At 41.5% G+C, this 17,044-nt stretch overlaps 1 protein-coding gene across 2 annotated transcripts in view; it reads right to left on the bottom strand.

Annotated features, from left to right (window-relative positions):
• The window catches only part of TDRD3 (tudor domain containing 3), a 98,902-nt gene extending 98,456 nt beyond the window's left edge, over window positions 1-446 (bottom strand). For both annotated transcript variants that reach the window (XM_051616918.1, XM_051616939.1), the window contains exon 1: window positions 152-446. In XM_051616918.1, coding sequence (XP_051472878.1) covers window positions 152-192 — 41 coding nt within the window. In that variant the 5' untranslated portion in view covers window positions 193-446. The remainder of the gene's footprint in view (window positions 1-151) is intronic.
• Between the last annotated feature and the right edge of the window lie 16,598 nt (window positions 447-17,044).

Here is a 17,044-nt window from a genome sequence, read left to right as displayed (position 1 = left end):
CTGCTCGGAGTTACCCACAAACGTGTGCCCGCCCCGGGCCGTGCCCGGTGCCCCGCTCCCCAGAGGAGGGCGGTCAGGCTCCGGGGAGGCCTGGCGGGCCGGCCCCGGCGGCAGGGAAGGCCGCGGTGCAGCCGAGGACGCCCCCACTTACCAGCCCGACTCGGAGAGCGCCGCGCTCGTCCTGTCGGCCATGGCGCCTCCTGCCGCCGCCACCCACTGAACTCAGGGCCGCCGGGGCGGGGCGGGGCCGCCGGGCTGTGCAGGGGGCCCCGGCACTCGGAGGAGGGACGTGAGGCCCGCTCGTTCCCCCGCCCCTCCCCGGGCGTTTGGCCCGGCCAGCTCTCCGGCTGGGGAGGGAGCAGAGCGAGGAGAAGGAGGGAAGGAAGGAAGGGGCGGAGGCGGCGCAGGGAGGAACGAACAAAGCCCGCGACTGACTGCTAGGGGAACGAGGGAGGCGGCGGCGGAGGAGGAGGAGGGCGTCCAGCTGCCTGCCCGGAAGCCGCTGCCGCCATGGTGGAGAAGGGAGGGAGTGAGGGCGGAGGAGGCGGCGCCGCGGGGCTGGGAGGCGGGAGAGCGGGGGTCCTGCCTCCTCCTGCCCGCCCCGGCCTGACACCGCGCCCGGGCGGGCCTCTGCCGCCCGCAGCGCCGGCGGGGGCTGGCGGTCTGCCTCCTCGTAGTAGAGGAAGAGTTTATTTGAAGTGCATTTCATCTATAAACAACGTTCTTGCTACTCGCATTGTGTAGGAAGGAGTTTTTTCATGCCCTCAAAGCAGCTGTTGGGGATGAGAAGTGAGGTTTTAGCAGTCAGTCGGACTCACAAGATGTAAAGAGTTCTTCCGTATTTGTTTGTTTGTTTGTTTTGCCCTAGAATTCTGGCCATTAACATGAACACTCAGTTTTGTGATCTACCTTTTTAGTGGAGATTATACTTTAAAAGGATGTCACTGTTTTGTTAACTGCTGTTGTAGGTGCCCAGTTTCCTCAGGTGCCAGAAGTAGACAAGGCATGAGTGATGTCCCTTCACTTCCTCTCTGCTCCAGCGTTCAGAGAAACTGCCAGAAGATGAATGAGAGCAGGTCAGGAGTTAAGAAAATGCCTCCCCGAGCCTTGGTGCTCAAGGTTCCTGCCTGCAGGTGAGGGCAGTAACCTTCCAGAAGACACGATTTGTGTTAGTCAGGCACAGCCATCTACTTCTGTAACCCATCAGTGCCAAATTTTAGTTCTTTTTTGCTACACTAGTTTCAAAACTGAGCTACCTGGTCTGTTGAAGATGCACTTTACTTTGTGGGTCATTCTTGGCCTTGGGATGTTTCAATTTTTGTGCAGCATCTTCAAAACAGTTTATTGGGTTTTGTTTTGGGGGCTTTTTTGATCAACCTGAAAATCTGTGTTTGCTATACTGAGTGGAAATCACTCAGAAGTTTTTGACATGACAGACTGACTTTTGCTATACTGGTCAGCACAATTGTCTTTTTTTTTTTTTCTTTTTACTATGGCCTGTTCATTCATTGTATTCTCTTTCATATAATATGGATTATAACCTCTAGGACAAAGGTTTTGTCACCAGTGTTCATGGTGTCCTACACCGCTGCTGTTTTTCAGGAACTTAAACATCATTTTTTAAATCAATATTTATAAAAAGCTTGAGACAGAAGAAGGAAACAAAACCTATACTGTTCAGATTAATCTGAGCTACCCCTTACATCACACATATAGTAACTCTAGAAGCTTTTATGGAGTCCTAGCAGAAAGCATATACTCTAGCCCTAAATAGAAGTCTGACAACGCAATCTCTGCGAGCAAAAAACTCGAAACAAGTACTGTGCTCAGGGAAGTTATAATGCTTGTGCAGATCATCAAAAAACTAAATAGCAGAGGGAGCATTATTAACTGGGAAAGTGCAACAATGCATTTTTGATGCAAGCTCATAGAAAGCAATCATCAGAGCCAGCTACACAGAGTTCAGTAAACTGAGCCAACCCAGCCAGCCATATAGTTAATGCCGTATCACTTGTTTAGATTTTCACAGCTTATGCAGTTCTCTATCAGGATGAGACTCCAGGTGAGTATGAGTTTCCAAAGGAATAATGTCAAGGAGAACTAATATAAGAGCCCTGAAATACACCTACTGTATGTCTGTACCAAAGAAGCTCTTAAAGCAGTGCTGAGGAATACCCTGAAGTTAAGCAGAAGAGCCAAGCTGAAATGTTAGCAGCCAAGTTGCACCCTTGTTGCACACTTAGCAACTGTAGCAGCTGCTGACAAGGAAAAGCACTAGCGGAGGGGTGGAAGTGCAGTGCTAGCTCAGACACTTATTATGCAAAAGAAGTCAGAATAAAAGCGCTTTGTATTTGGAGTCTGACCTGGCTGCACATTAGATTAGCAAGAAAAGGTTGTAAACATTATTATAACTCAAAAAGGTGTGCCCATAGAGCCAATTAGTAAGGGATGGAGTGTGACCTAGGAGAAGATAATGAGAATTACAGACTTTATGCATTACCTCATGTTGGTTTAAGGCATGGAAGCTTACTTAAATCTTCATTGAATTCACCAGGCAATTATACCAGCAATTTATGCCAGCATATGGCTGGCTGTTGCACCTCATGGCATGAAACACTTTCTATAAAGAAAATGTAGTACCCAGCACTGTCCTTCTTAAAGGTCTGCAGACACCTGTGTTCTAACGAATTCATTATATGCAAACTTGGATACACACACACACACATACACTTTTGTACATGAGAAGTCCCCATTAGTACATGTTTTTCGGCTCATGGAGGGCACTGCCCTATCTTTGCTGTTTCTAGCTGCTGTTAGGCAGCTGTTAGCTGTGCTGCAGTGAGGTAAATAATTAGCTTCACTGTAAAGCAGAAGGTGATACAATGCCTGCCAGGCAGTCAGAGAACTGCAAATGGGAGGGTAAGACCCCCTATACCCACTGTTCATGATAAAACATTCTTAGAGCAGCTCTTCATATCCATAAATGACATCACTGTAGCTAATGAGCATCAGAGTACTTGGGGCTATACAGGGAGTGAACCTAGACTTAAGCACACCTCTAAGGGGTTCTGTGCCACCATAGCTTTCTCTAAAACATGCATGTTACTCAAAATGAATCAGTGCATCACTATCCACAAAATTCACATGGTCTCCTTCTGTCCAGACCATAATCTAGTTTGATATACTTCATTGAAGTTGAAAGCCTTGTTCCAATTTCTCTTTCCAAGCATCTGTTTCAAAATGTTAGCCATGGAAAAGTGTGAGATTAAAAAAAAAGGTCTGTGAGGAACAACTAACACTCCTAAGTTTCATGTGTAGCTTCAGGATAATTTGTGAGACAAAATCACTTTTTGTAATACCTTTGAAAGATGTCAATGCCAGCAAAACCAAAACCAAACAAGCAAAAAAAGGGAGTAATTTTAGTTGTGTTGGTTGCCACAAATGTACCCATGTGTGACTGTCCTATTTAAAAATGCTCCACATGTAAAGCAGCTATGTTAAATTTTAAGAAATGCCTCAACCAGTTATTCTCCAAATGAAACAGGGAAGTGTCATGGATCAATGAGGGCTGGGTACTTCTTGAGGAAAGGGAGGCCAGGGATAGAGCATGGTAACATGGCAGGGAGGAGCAGAAACCTCAGCATAAGGAGCCAGGATGTGCAGTGGCGAGTCACAGAATCACAGAATGTTAGGGGTTGGAAGGGACCTCTGGAGATCATAGGATCATAGAATGCCAGGTTGGAAGGGACCTCAAGGATCATCTGGTCCAACCTTTTTAGGAAATATTATCCTAGAATCATAGAATATGCTGAATTGGAAGGGACCCATCAGGATCATCAAATCCAACTCCTGTCCCTGTGTAGGGCACCCCAAGAATCACCCCATGTGCCTGAGAGCATCATCCAAATGCTTCTTGAACTCAGGCAGGATTGGTGCTGTGACCACTTCCCTGGGGAGCTTGTTCCAGTGCTCAGCCACCCTCTGGGTGAAAAACCTTTTCCTGATATCCAACCTAAACCTCCCCTGACTCAGCTTCGCCCTCCACCACTTGCCCTGCATCAACCAAGCAGGTTACTTTGTTATAGAAAGAGATCAGGTTTGTCAAGCGTGATTTGCCCCTGGTAAATCCATCCTGGCTTTTCCCAATCACGTGCTTCAACCTACTTCTGACAGTCCCCGGGAGGATTTGCTCAATGACCTTTCCAGGGGCTGAAGTGAGGCTAATGGGTCTGTAATTACCTGTAAGAACCCTTCTTATGAGGGGTGACATTAGCCTTCCTCTAGTCTTCAGGGAGGTCTCCTGATCTCCATGACTTCTCAAAGATTATGGAGAGCAGCTTTGCAATGATATCTGCCAGCTCTCTCATCATTGATTGTCAAGTCCGATACCCTTGCCGGAGCAGGACCATCGCAGAATCTAGGGCAGGTCACACAGAAACACATCCAGATGGGTCTTGAAAGTCTCCAGAGAAGAAGACTCCACAACCTCTCTGGGCAGCCTGTTCCAGTGCTCTGTAATCTTCACAATAAAGAAGTTTTTCCGCATGTTGAGGTGGAACATCCTGCACTCTAGTTTGTATCCATTGTCCCTTCTCCTATCACAAGGCACAACTGGTAATGGTTTTAAACTGAGAGAGGGGAGATTTAGGATAGTTATTAGGAAGAAATTCTTCACTGTAAGGATGGTGAGGAACTAGAATGGGTTGCCCAGGGAAGTTGTTGATGCCTCATCCCTGGAGGTTTTTAAGGCCAGGTTGGACGATGTTCTGTGCAAGCTGGTCTAGTGGTAGAGTTCTTTGCTCATGGCAGGGGGGTTGGAACTTGATGGTCTTTAAGGTCCCTTCCAACCTCAATGATTCTATGATTGAAAAGAGATTAGCCCCTCCTTTTTGACACTCACCCTTCAGATATTTATAGACATTAATAAGGTCCCCTCTCAGTCTTCTCCAGACAAAACAGCCCCAGGTGTCTCAGCCTTTCCTCTTAAGACAGGTGTTCCAGTCCCTTAATCACCCTTGCAGCCCTCCCTTGGACTTTCTCAAGTAAGTCCCTGTCCCTCTTGAACTGGGGAGCCCAGAACTGGACACAATACTCCTAGGGCAGAGTAGAGGGGGAGGAGGACCTCCCTTGACCTGCTGGACACTCTCTTCTTAATGCACCCCAGGATACCACTGGCCTTCTTGGCCACAAGTGCCCATTGCTGCCCCGTGAATAACTTGTTGTCCACCAGGACTTCAGGGTCCTTCTCCACAGAGCTGCCTTCTAGCAGGTCAGCTCCTAGCCTGTACTTGTGCATATTGTTATTTCTCCCCCAGTGCAGCACTCTACACTTACTCTTGTTGAAACCCATTACTTTCCTCTTTGCCCAGCTCTCCAGTCTGTCCAAATCCTGCTGAATGGCCGCACAGCCTTCTGGTGAATCAGACAATCCTCCCAGCTTTGTATTGTCAGCAAACTTGCTGAGGATACACTCATTCAGGTCGTTGAGGAAGGTGTTGAACAGGACTGGACCCAGCACTGATCCCTTTGGAACTCCACTAGTTACAGGTCTCCAGCTGGACTCTGCACCATTGATCACCACTCTCTGGGCTCTGTTGTTTAGCCAGTTCTTAATCCATCTCACTGTCCACTCTTCTACCCCACGCTTCCTGAGCTTGCTCACAAGGATGTTATGAGAGACAGTGTCAAAAGCCTTGCTAAGGTCAAGTCACAACATTGTAGAAGGCTATCAGATTAGTCAAGCATGATTTCCCCTTGGACCAGCTTAATTATGACAAAGAGGTTATTTCCACGATGTTCTGTTATTTTAAGTACCTAAAACATTTGGTCTATTTTAACATGTCCAGTGGGACACTGGTGAAGCTGAACTGGTGCACAGAGCAAGAGAGCAAAAGCTGGACAGCCAGTCTTTTGCAGCAGCCCTACAGTTCCCACCCATGCCTTGATTCATCCTGGTTACCTTGATCTCCTGCCAATTCCAGTCCCAATCACCTTGGCTCAGCAGCGGGCTCACAGAACTCCAGGGAGCTGAGAGTGTTGGCTGCACCTGCCTGAAGTGGGCAAGAAACACATGACACTTGTTGTGACTTATGGCATCATGCACTCAACCTGATGTTCTGAAACCAGCAATAGCGGAATGCAGGCCCTGAACACTGGGTTTGATAGGAAGCCCTCACAAGGTCAAGAATGCTGTTTTGATCTCAGTTTTTATGTAATCTTTTACAGAATATGCTGTCTTCATTACTTTATGTAACAGGCTCTTTCACTGAATGCAAGAGCAGATGATTCCTGCCCTGGATCTGTAACCCAGAGCAATCAAGCGCTAATGGTAAAGGGCCTTCATTTCAGGTCACTGTATTTCTAGGAGTGTGCTGGGCTTTTAAGAGAAATGGTTATCACTCAGTGTCCTGTGAGGGGGTAGATTCTGATCTGATTTTGCTGCAGTCAGAAGGATCAGCTTTACTGCATGTGTTATTGCTTCCACTTCCACCAAAATATGCAGGTCTGCCTGTGAATGTTTTCTGTTCTATCTGAAGTGGGAGGACAGCAGTCAGCACTCAGTCTTTCTCCTTATCCTTCTTCTATCACGATCTTCCCTTGACAAAGAGCAAGGAGCACAAGTTACTACGCGTCTTTCACACTGGGGAGATGTTTGCTGTGGGGTGAGGGGCCAAGCCTGACCTGCTGTTTCTTGTGGCAATCTAGAAGCTGTCATCTTTTATAGCATCTGGAGAAGAAATTGACTTTTCACAGAGTAAAGAGAAGAAGGGAAAATTACAGAAGTAATGGATTTTTAATAGGGGGAAGAAGGAGAGAAGCTTTGAATAGAACAGGATGAAGAAAAGAGTCAAACAGGGGGCACATTTAGAAGCCTGGAAATTGTTAAGAATTATGAAGTCTTGGACATAATACCAATACATATAGCCACAGGCTGTGCAGCTAAGGTGATGTTGCAAGGAGAGTTAACTTCCACTAAGGCCAAGGCTAACATTTTTTTATATTTTTTTTCCTCAGGCTGCTTGAATTGATTTTGTCATCTGACTGCGTGTTTCTGGAACCCTTCAATTTGACCATACCCCCCACTTTTTCCTGCAAATCAAAAAATGCATCGCCGGCCATGGTGATCTCAAAGGTGTAGTTCACACTGGCACATTATGTCAGTCTCAAAGCCAGCATCACTGCTGTCAAAAGACAATTACTGAGGCACTGTTGTTGTCAGCATAGGGGTATTTATATGTGGCACGACAGTGCTATTGGCAGGTCTGTGTGGCTGCTTGTCAAAAGGTGGACAGTTCAGATCTGAACGTTAGCACGGATGAACCACTGCAGTGATCACTAGGGTATGATGGATCGCAAGCTACGGCAGAATGTAGTCTTGTAGAAGTATGATGCTGGTGGGCCCCCTTGAGGGCCAGCAGAAGGGCTTGTGTTTGTCAGTGATTCTGGCACAGCTCAACCTACTGGTCCTCTGGACACTGAATTGGTAAAGAGCCAGGGAGCAGAGGATCAAATGGCATATGGCTTTGCAGACTTTCACTAGGCTGCAGTAAACATCCCGGCCCTGAACAGCTGTGCCTCATCTCTAACAAGATTGCTTTTAAGAGACTGATACCTTCTGGGCTGGATGGAAATCTGGAAATAAGCATGCTGCTGTCAGGGCTCTAAGTGTACCAGGAGGCTCTGCAGCTTCTTCCCAGGCAGGGAATGCCTGGTGCTCTCAGCAGACTTTTGCTTTCCTCATACTTCTGCCTTTCAAGTTGAATTTGTCAGTTTGTCTCAGTGAAATTAAGGTTGATGCTAGTGGACACTGCTGAGCAAAACCACTCAAGACAGGCTGCACAGTGAAATTGTGTCATATATGTGAAGTAGACAAGTTAGGGAAAGCACTTGGAGGGCCTTCCCAGACATGCTAAAGAACTTGTGAGATAGCTCTTATGCAAGAGGGCACTTCACACAGTGTCCAATAGCTCTCAGGGTGACATAAAATACCTGCAGTATAGGCATGGATGCAGCACTTTAGAGTTGATTGTCCAGTCTCACTAATAATAGAAGCCTGTAGATCCACCTATCAGAGCAATGTAGGCATAGACACCATCATCCTGCACAGTACACAAACAGAATATGACCTTAACTATAAACATAGGTTAAATTTGAGAGCACAGCTGTGCAAGGAAACAGTGACTACCTATTATGCAGCAATATATATGGCTGGGTAGTAACTCAGTATTGGTTTTGCTATTATTACTATTAAAACCATTAAGGTTTTTTTTTTGTATATCCACAATACCAGGAGATGTTATCTCTATATGAGCAGTTTGGGGCATGAATAATCCAGCAATGTGTCAGCACTTGACATAATTGCCAGGTGGGAGAAAAAAGACCAAACAAATAAATAATTACTGTTTTCTCATGGAAATCTAAAAGATTGTTTTCAGATTATAAAAGATTCACTTGGTGGTTTTCCTCAAGTGCTGTTGTATGTTTGTGCTTGAGGAAAAGCAAGCTATTGGAAATCTGTGCCAGGCTCCAGCTAAGCAGTTGACTTTCTATCCATGATTGAGTACACACTAAACAGACAGGAATGTTTCTGTGTTATTTCCTGGCAGTGAAAATATACTGCCATGCATCTTTCCTATTCAGATGCAGAAACTTTTGCCTACTACTACTTTTTCCCTGTAGTCTGCAGGCCCAAACCAGTGCAGTTTGGAAAAATAACTAAATTTCTTAAGAACTTTCAAGAAGGAGCAAAATTAACACTTCTAACAATCAAATGCCAGAACTGGGCATACTATTTGCTGGTCTTCACTTATGAATTATTCAGTTCCTTTTTCTTCTGATTCTGCTTTTATTTATATATCTTTTCTGTCTGTTGATTTTAGTAATTATTCTGTCCTCAGTGCTCCTTGTTTCCTGTCTATTAGCAAACACAAGAAACCAAAAGGATGTGAAAGAATTACAGATCTTCATAGAAGGTTTTTCATCTTTCAATAGAGAACTGGACCCTATAATCAGAATAAGTGAAGAATTATGAAGGGAATTCTAGAATTACAAAATAATTCTTAGATCAGCCTTAAATACTTAAAGTTATTAAAAGCAAAATACTCTTTTTCCAACTAAATGTTTCAGCTAACTTGTAGGTTAAATTCTGCTGTTGAAGATGAAGAATGAGAAGAAACAGCAATGCTAAAGCCCTGAGCAACTTCTCATTATTTGCAAGTATACACTTCTAGCTTCCCTGGCTTTGATATTTATCCTGAATGCCTAAGATGTTTCAAATGGAGTCTACAATAACAGAGCATAAGAGCAAAGGGAAGAGCTTCACAGACTGGAAAAGCTGCATAGCCTCAAATCCACAAGTGAGCTTCCATTGCTACAATTGTTTTAAAAGCTCTAACTTCCTTAATTCAGTACAAAAGCTTAAGCTCACTTTTTCCACAGCCAACAAAAAAAATCTGAATCAGTTCAGAAGCAAATACGTGCTAATTCAGCAGCTACTCTATGCAGAATCCAACAGTTGACAGCCTGGGGGACAAAAATATGCTCCAGAAAACACACTGCTGTCTGGAAAATTAGTGAAACATTGAGAACCAGCATTCACCACGAAAACGAACAGAAGAGGGGAAAAGAGAGAAATAAGAGATCAAAAGAAAATGTTTTAGGGGAAGACAATAAAAAAATGAGATAATAAAGAAAAGTTGACAACAACAGGTCCACAGCCTAGAGCAACAATTTGGGCTAGCTGTGTCAATTGGAATTCAGACCAGTAAAATAAGATGCAACGAATGAAAATAATTTATTATAATGAAAAAATAATACACCAAGTAGTGCTGCTAGTAACCAAACCAAAGGAGATACAACATAAAAATGTCCAGGGAGGTCATTAAGGACTTTCTTTTTTCTTCTCACACAAATTGCCTTTTTGTCACAGAAAATGAATATAGATTTTATAAGCTGATATTTTTCTCTCATCTGGCCACAAAATCAGAAATAAACAGTACTCTATTCCACCCTCTATAAAATTCACAGAGGCATTCCTTTGATTCTGTTTACATATGCTTATGCTTGTAGGGCTACCATCTGAGCAAGGCACCTGGCTGAAAAAGAGAAGATGGGCAGAAGAGATGCTGAGGTTTTTACTTTAAAGTGGGTTTCTTCTCTATCTGGTTCACAATGCAGTCCTGCACCACTTGTGCTGACATAGGGGTAGAAATTAATTAAGTCAGCACTGATGCTGGAGACAGTATATCATCATTCCTCTCTGGAAAAAAAACAAACCCATTACTTGTGGAGCAGTGTAGCTGCAAATTAGAGGTGTGAGGAGAACACGTAACTGAAGGGCATATGAAAGGCAAATGTGAGAGGGACAGGAACTGTGTATGTGGAAAAAGCATATGGGAAACAACAAAGGCAAGGGGAGAAGAGGGATATAATGTGGTAGCAAAACCTTGACCAACTCATTAACCATTTTTATAGAGTGTAATTAAAACTTTCATGTTTTTCTGGGTTAGTCTGCTTCCAGATTTTCTGCATTTACTGCTGTAAGTCTCAGATTTACATCGGCAGATACACAGGCATGGGCTAACACAGTTTTACAGCTAGAAATGAAACAGTTGTTTCCCATCAAAGCACAAAAAGCAAAGCAGCAGAGCAGAATCCACCAGCAGTTTGTTATCTATTTCAGCCTTCACAACCATGTTCTCTTAGCCCCATAAACAGGGCGACCTGCTGTTAACAAATATTGCCCAAAGCAAACCACTAAACAATCTAAAAGAACCTTTTATACCTATTTTACATATTCATTTCCAAACATTTCCCAGCAGCTCCAGTTTATGCACTAAGGTGCTCAAGCCTTACTGGCTGCACAAATCAGTCTTTCACGCTGACACCAGCAGTATTACCATGGTTACATTAATAGAGTGGCTTAACCTGGCAGGTGGCTTAGCAAAATGCCTAGTGCTGAAACAATCCTAGCACACAAACTATACTTTTCCATCAAACAAATTAGTGTATCACATGCTCTGTTGTCCAGATTGTAGCATGGTGGGTTGTTTTTGTTTGTTGGTTTTTTTTACCTCGGTAAAAATACTATTCTAGTAATTTTACTGCTTACCAACAGAAAAACTGCTTAAAAAAACAGGTTCCTCTACCCACATTTTTGTAGATCTAAAATAAAGACGCCTTCCATAAAGCACAAAAAGCCAGTGTAAGGTATGTATTTATCATTACATTAAAAGCTGGACTTTAAATCTGGACATTTCCCATACCAGTAAGAGGCTGCCCAGCTTTCACTTTTTTGAGAAGATTTTCTAACTGATGATTTTAAAGCTAAGTTCCTGAAGCTTTGCAGATAGATTCAGCTGTAAACAGTTGTGGTTGACATTGCCAGAATTATGCCATCATGGAATGCAAATGCTTGCCTAGCAGGTAACAAGACCAAGCAATTCACATAAAAATAGCAAGATGTTCCATAGGTCTTAAAACAATGTGCCTTCATGAGAAGACAAAGAATCAAAGGAATATAGAAATAAAACTGAAAACATAATGGACAGATCAAACTTTGGCATTTGAGCAAGGTACTGCTCACAGTTTTTTAAATGGAAGCTACCAGCCATTGCAAATCACCAACTAATACAAAGCTTTAATACCTCATTATTTTAGCTTTAATTCTAAGCATATTATAATTGTTATATTTCCCACATGCAAAAAAACTTTTTTTTCCCTCCTGTTTAAGGGGGCACAATGCTAAAGAGCAAAGAGGGAATTTTAATTCTTAACACTTTCATACTTCTTGCCAAGATACATTTTCTGAACTGAATGTATGACAACGTAGTAGCTCAAACAGAAATACTTAAGGTATAAAAACATCCTGGAGTGCTGAAAAAGTTTCATAGATGTTTTGTAGATTCATTCATATGATTGCTGCAGACATTTTCTGTTTCACCTGCAAGAACACTAATATGTTTAGTTTCTCATCTTGTACAGCAGATCTCTCCTTTCTCATTTTGATTCCTCTGGTCTTTATACCATAACACTCTAAGTTTAGGGTCTCTGAAGCCTTGCATAGAAGTTTCTCAAAGAACTTCTTGTGGTGGAGGAAAAAGCTGCAAAGTCTTCAATATTTAAATAGAAACATAAGTTTCAGGTGTAGTATAAAGGCTTCAGATCTCTTAACCTTATTCACCAATTAACCTATTTGCAGCAGCTGGGTTTTGATCTGTATTTTCAGAGAACAGTAATGCTGCTGATACAGCATTTCCAGTTCAGTCACAGGAATATTGAAAGTGGTTTTCACAACAAGGAGATAATTTTAAAAGTACTCAGTTGACAGGATGTTTCTTCAGGGAACCACTGATTGCATTCTCAAATTGCAACTGAACCAGAGATAGTCTTCATTTTAATTTCAGTATCAGGAATTCCTTAAGTGATGAGCACAGCTAACCCATTTTAATGACAACCCTGAACATTTAGAAACTCTATCTATTCTGTATACTTCTGTGCAGAGAAACAAGAACAGATGGATACTTCCTTAACACCTGCTGCTGTGGGAGTCTTTTGAAACACTTGCAAGTAAGAAATTATTGCTGCTATAAAATGTCTCTGTTTTATTTGTTTAAAGGATTTCTATAGAACACACATACAATTTATTTTAGGTTTCTCAAGTTAAGTTGTGCTTTTTGGAAAGCTAAGGAAGTATCTCTTACTGAAGGAAAGCTTATTTCTATGCCTCATGAAAAAGGTTTTAGGATATTAAATTGAAGATTTACTGCAATCTGTTGTGTAAGGAGACTGAGGATGTGGATGGTATGCTACTACACAAGTGATGGAATAGCTCCAGGGACAAAGAGCCCAGTGCTGCAAAGCAGGAGGATTCTCAGTGAAGAAGAAATGGCTTTCTAGAGGAAATTTCAGAAAACTGAAGCCCTATGCTTTTTTACTAGGAACATCTCAGAAAGACGAAGTGCAGAGATTTTATCTCATAATTATCTTAATAGGTTTCTTGGGTGATTGAAATGTTTCTCTGCTTCCACATGGAGCCAAAAGGAGAGAGACAAAATATTTCCTAAGTTTGAAAAACTCTTCTCTGTTCTTTTCTGAAGTTATATGCATTCTTTTTGTTTTGTTGTTTGTGTTTTTTTGTTGTTGTTTCTTTTGTAGAATTTTATATTCAGTAGATTGAAGAAAAAAAAAAGTAAGTTTAAAGGATCTGAAAGTGAAATGTTATTACGGATTTTAACCCACCTGTATTATTTAGTGTGTTTCATTTCCATTATGCTCAGGGGTCAGAAATTGCCCTAAAAATTCTACTTATATGCAATAGGAGATACAATCCAAGTTATTTTAAATATCAAGAAGACAGGCTAACTTACGTCCACAAAAAAAGAACATAATTTCTTCCTGCCATCTTTTTGTAAAGGCATTGCAAAAATGAATGCAAGTGATTAGAAGTTTGGAAACTTGAGAACATGGTAGTATCTGCCACAGATGAAAGGTATTTCTTCCAGTCCACTTCTTCCAGATAGCCACCGGGGATTCATCATGTGGCACATCACTCTGGTTCCACTTTATAGATCCACAGAGTTAAAAACTGAAATAACTACACAGACAATTTACTTTGAGCTTTTGCATAATAGAGGTCACAATACCTCACCCACTAATTCCTGACCTGATTGGGCTGGAGTACATTTCTTAGCAAGACACACAACCATAATTTAAAGGCTTCACATAGCGAGTAATTGATTAATTCCCAAGGTAAGTTGTTTTGATTGTAAATTGCCATCATGCTAAAACAATGTACATTGGTTTAGCTTGAACTTTTATGTTTGTCTTCCAACTACAGAACTTCTATATGTTGTCTTACTGATTCTACAGTTCTCTGATTTAAGTCTCATCCCATAGTGATAGACTGATCAAATAACTATAGATTTTCCTGTTGGCTAAACTTACTAAATGAAACTCATTAACCTATCTTCTGTCTTTAAGGTAGGATTCTCAAACTCTACCAAATTAAAAAAGATTCAGAAGAAAGCTACAAGTATTTACTGTATATTTTTGAAGACTATACAGAAGAAAACATAATTATTTCTTACTCATCTCTGCACTAATGCCAAATACAAGCATATAAATACACCCTTCAGTCTTCTTGTTAATTTATCTAAGAATCACAGCAATTAGTTCAGACACTTTAGATTTTAGGTTATGCTGCCAATTTACATGCAACTAGGGTAAGTCTTGTAATTTGTTTTGGCTCCTCTGTCTCCTGGACACAAAGATAAGTTTGCTATATGCCTAGGACTTGAATTCCAATAAGTGAACACTATACAGTGTTTCATGTCCAAGTTTAGATAAACTGTTTATCTGTTCTGAGTAATTAGGACCTGAAGTGCATGGCTTATGAGAAGCTTAAAATAATTGAGTTTGTTTAGCCTTGAAGACTGGGGGAAGTTGCCTACAAATGCCTGTTGGGAGAAGTGGGGAACATAAAGCTGAACATTCCTTGAGGGTGTGCAGTGAAAGCATGAGATGGAATGAAGACAAACTGCTACAAAGGAAATCTGATAAAATATTAAGAGGAAAAAAAAGTACTCCTATTGAGGGTAGGCAGCCACAGGTTGCCCAGGGAGGCTGAGGAAGCTCCACCCTTGGAAATACTTAAAACTCAACTGGACAATCTGAGCAACCTGCCAGACCTACCCTGAATGGTGGTTTGGCCAGAGTTCCTTCTAGAGGGATGGTCTTATTCAGTGGTAGAACTGAAATGTTGCTGTAATTCAGGCTCAAAATGCAGATCTTTCTCCACAAACCTTACATGACACCTGGCAGGACCAGAGAATTTTATCAGGATGCTGATTCATACAAACAAAAGACTATGCTGGGGACGTAGAGTTGAATGCCCATCTCATCCATCCATGGTACTTTGCTTGGACCTTCCTGTCTCTCCTGTATGAACATCACTTTGCACCACAACTTGCTATGGTAAACTAGCATTAATTTAATTTCTTCACAATAGACCAGACTTAGTTCCTCATACTAGACCATGCCATAATTTCCTGCAATGTAGTAGCAGCTGCTGCATAAAACACTGACTTCTCCCCACAGCAGTTGGAGGGCAAAAGGAAAGGAAGCATGGGCAAAAGCCGTTTCTCAGTCAGGAGCCCTCTTTTTTGCTTTCATTGCAACTAAAAGTTGGTATGAAATGTTATGTTCCTGATGAACCTACAAGATGTGCCAAAGCTAAATGTTGTTGAGCTTGCTTATCAGACATGATAAGCAAGGCAATGTGTATGATACAGTTAACAACTTAATTTGTACATGTTGTGTTCAAATGAATCATCCTATTATCTTTACTTAGCATTCTTTTACACCCAGTTAAACTAATCCAGTGAAATACATGTACAAAAGAATTAGGCCTTTGATATGATCAGTAAGTTAAATTAACTTAACTCCAGAAAGAATAAGATAAGGTAATGCCTGTCCTTACCAGAAAGGTCATAAACAAAGAAGGGGAAGAATGCACATTTAAAAATCCCAGAATATAAGGAAATAATGCCCAGAGGGATAAGGACCTGCATTTTCTCTAAATTTCATCATTCTGATGAAAATATGTTTACTTCACACTTTATTGTATTCCAGATTAAGGTCACCTTCTGATTATGTGTTCTGACTTGATATATCTAAAATGAATTTTTATTGCAGAAACCAAACATGCTGTATTGCAGCAAAAAGTCAGAAATAAACACATTTATGGATTAAACTACAGCAACATTGGGCAGTGTGTTGTAAATATACACATCTTGCTCCCCATTTTTCTCACCAGTTTGAAGCTCCCACGAAAGCCACATCCCTATACTGGTGGGAGAAAAAGACTTCAGAATTCACTACTTAAAACGTTGGAAAAAAAGATGAAACCATGAATGTTTGAGAACTATGGGTTGCTTAGCTAAGGCTGTGGATATGGAAAAAGTGTTCTGCACTGGGGTAACAGTCTGGGAAGCAATTGTTTTCCGTAATATACCTTTTGCCTTAAAGAATATGTCTCCTTCTACTAATTATTCCAAGATCAAATGTATTTGAGGAGAAGGATGTACAAAACTCATCTCAGAGATTTTTTCACCTTCTCTTTCCAAAAGCATTTTAGCTTAGCTTTCAAAAAGTCCAGTCTATAGCATGATCTGCTCACACAAGCAGAAAGATTCAAACGGTGTGGCTATGTCCTGGAAAGGGTACAGTTAAGTCAAAGTCAGGCAACTTGACTAGAAAACCAAAGAGTTTCTGTAAAGGAAGAATTATCCACTAACCTTATAGACAGTCAGCAGTGACTATGGTAAGGTTTGACAAGTGAATTCCTTTGAAATATATCTGCTTCAAAAATAAAATAAACAAACAAACCTTTCTTCCACTTTTTGAGTGGATGCGTGATTCACTTGCTGGCGTCCAGCTTGAGCAAGAGAATACATAAACTTAAACTCTGTCTTCTCAAACGTCTTAGGTATTTCAGATTGCAAATTTGTTTTACTTTATGTAGAATATTTTTTTTTTTCAGTCTTGGTAGATTATAAAGTGATGACACCTTTTTTTTGGTACCACACCTCACCCGCACCTTCTGTCTAAAGAGCCTTGTTCAGTGACTCACTCACCCTTTATCACTACACAATTTCTTCCTCTCTCCTGAGAGCAGGGAACAGCAGTAGTTTCATCTTTCGTTATTCAACAGGAGAGCCCTTTGCGTGTCTATTGCTATTCATCTGGCTCATCTCCATTTTCTTAATCAAAAAATGGAAGGTTTTTTCATGCAGTGCATAATAGTGTGCGGGCTTGCCTTTCAACTGTATTTGTCTAATAACAATATATTTAGAAGCAGTTACATCAAAAAACCTTCAGTCACTACAAGTTTTGTAACTGCAGCACAACTGAAGGTGTGAAAAGTGTGTGTGAATATTTGTCCCTGTCTTCTCAAACAAAAATTTAGTGTAAAACTTTGTGTGCTATATGTGTCTACTCAAAGCTCTAGAGTAATTTCTGTAGAGTAACAGGGGGAAAAAAACCC

The sequence above is a fragment of the Apus apus genome, chromosome 1 (genome assembly GCF_020740795.1).
Source record: "Apus apus isolate bApuApu2 chromosome 1, bApuApu2.pri.cur, whole genome shotgun sequence".
NCBI classification, from domain to species: Eukaryota; Metazoa; Chordata; class Aves; order Apodiformes; family Apodidae; genus Apus; species Apus apus.
The sequence above is the reverse complement of the archived record's forward strand: the minus strand, read 5'-3'. Positions and strand labels throughout refer to the sequence as shown.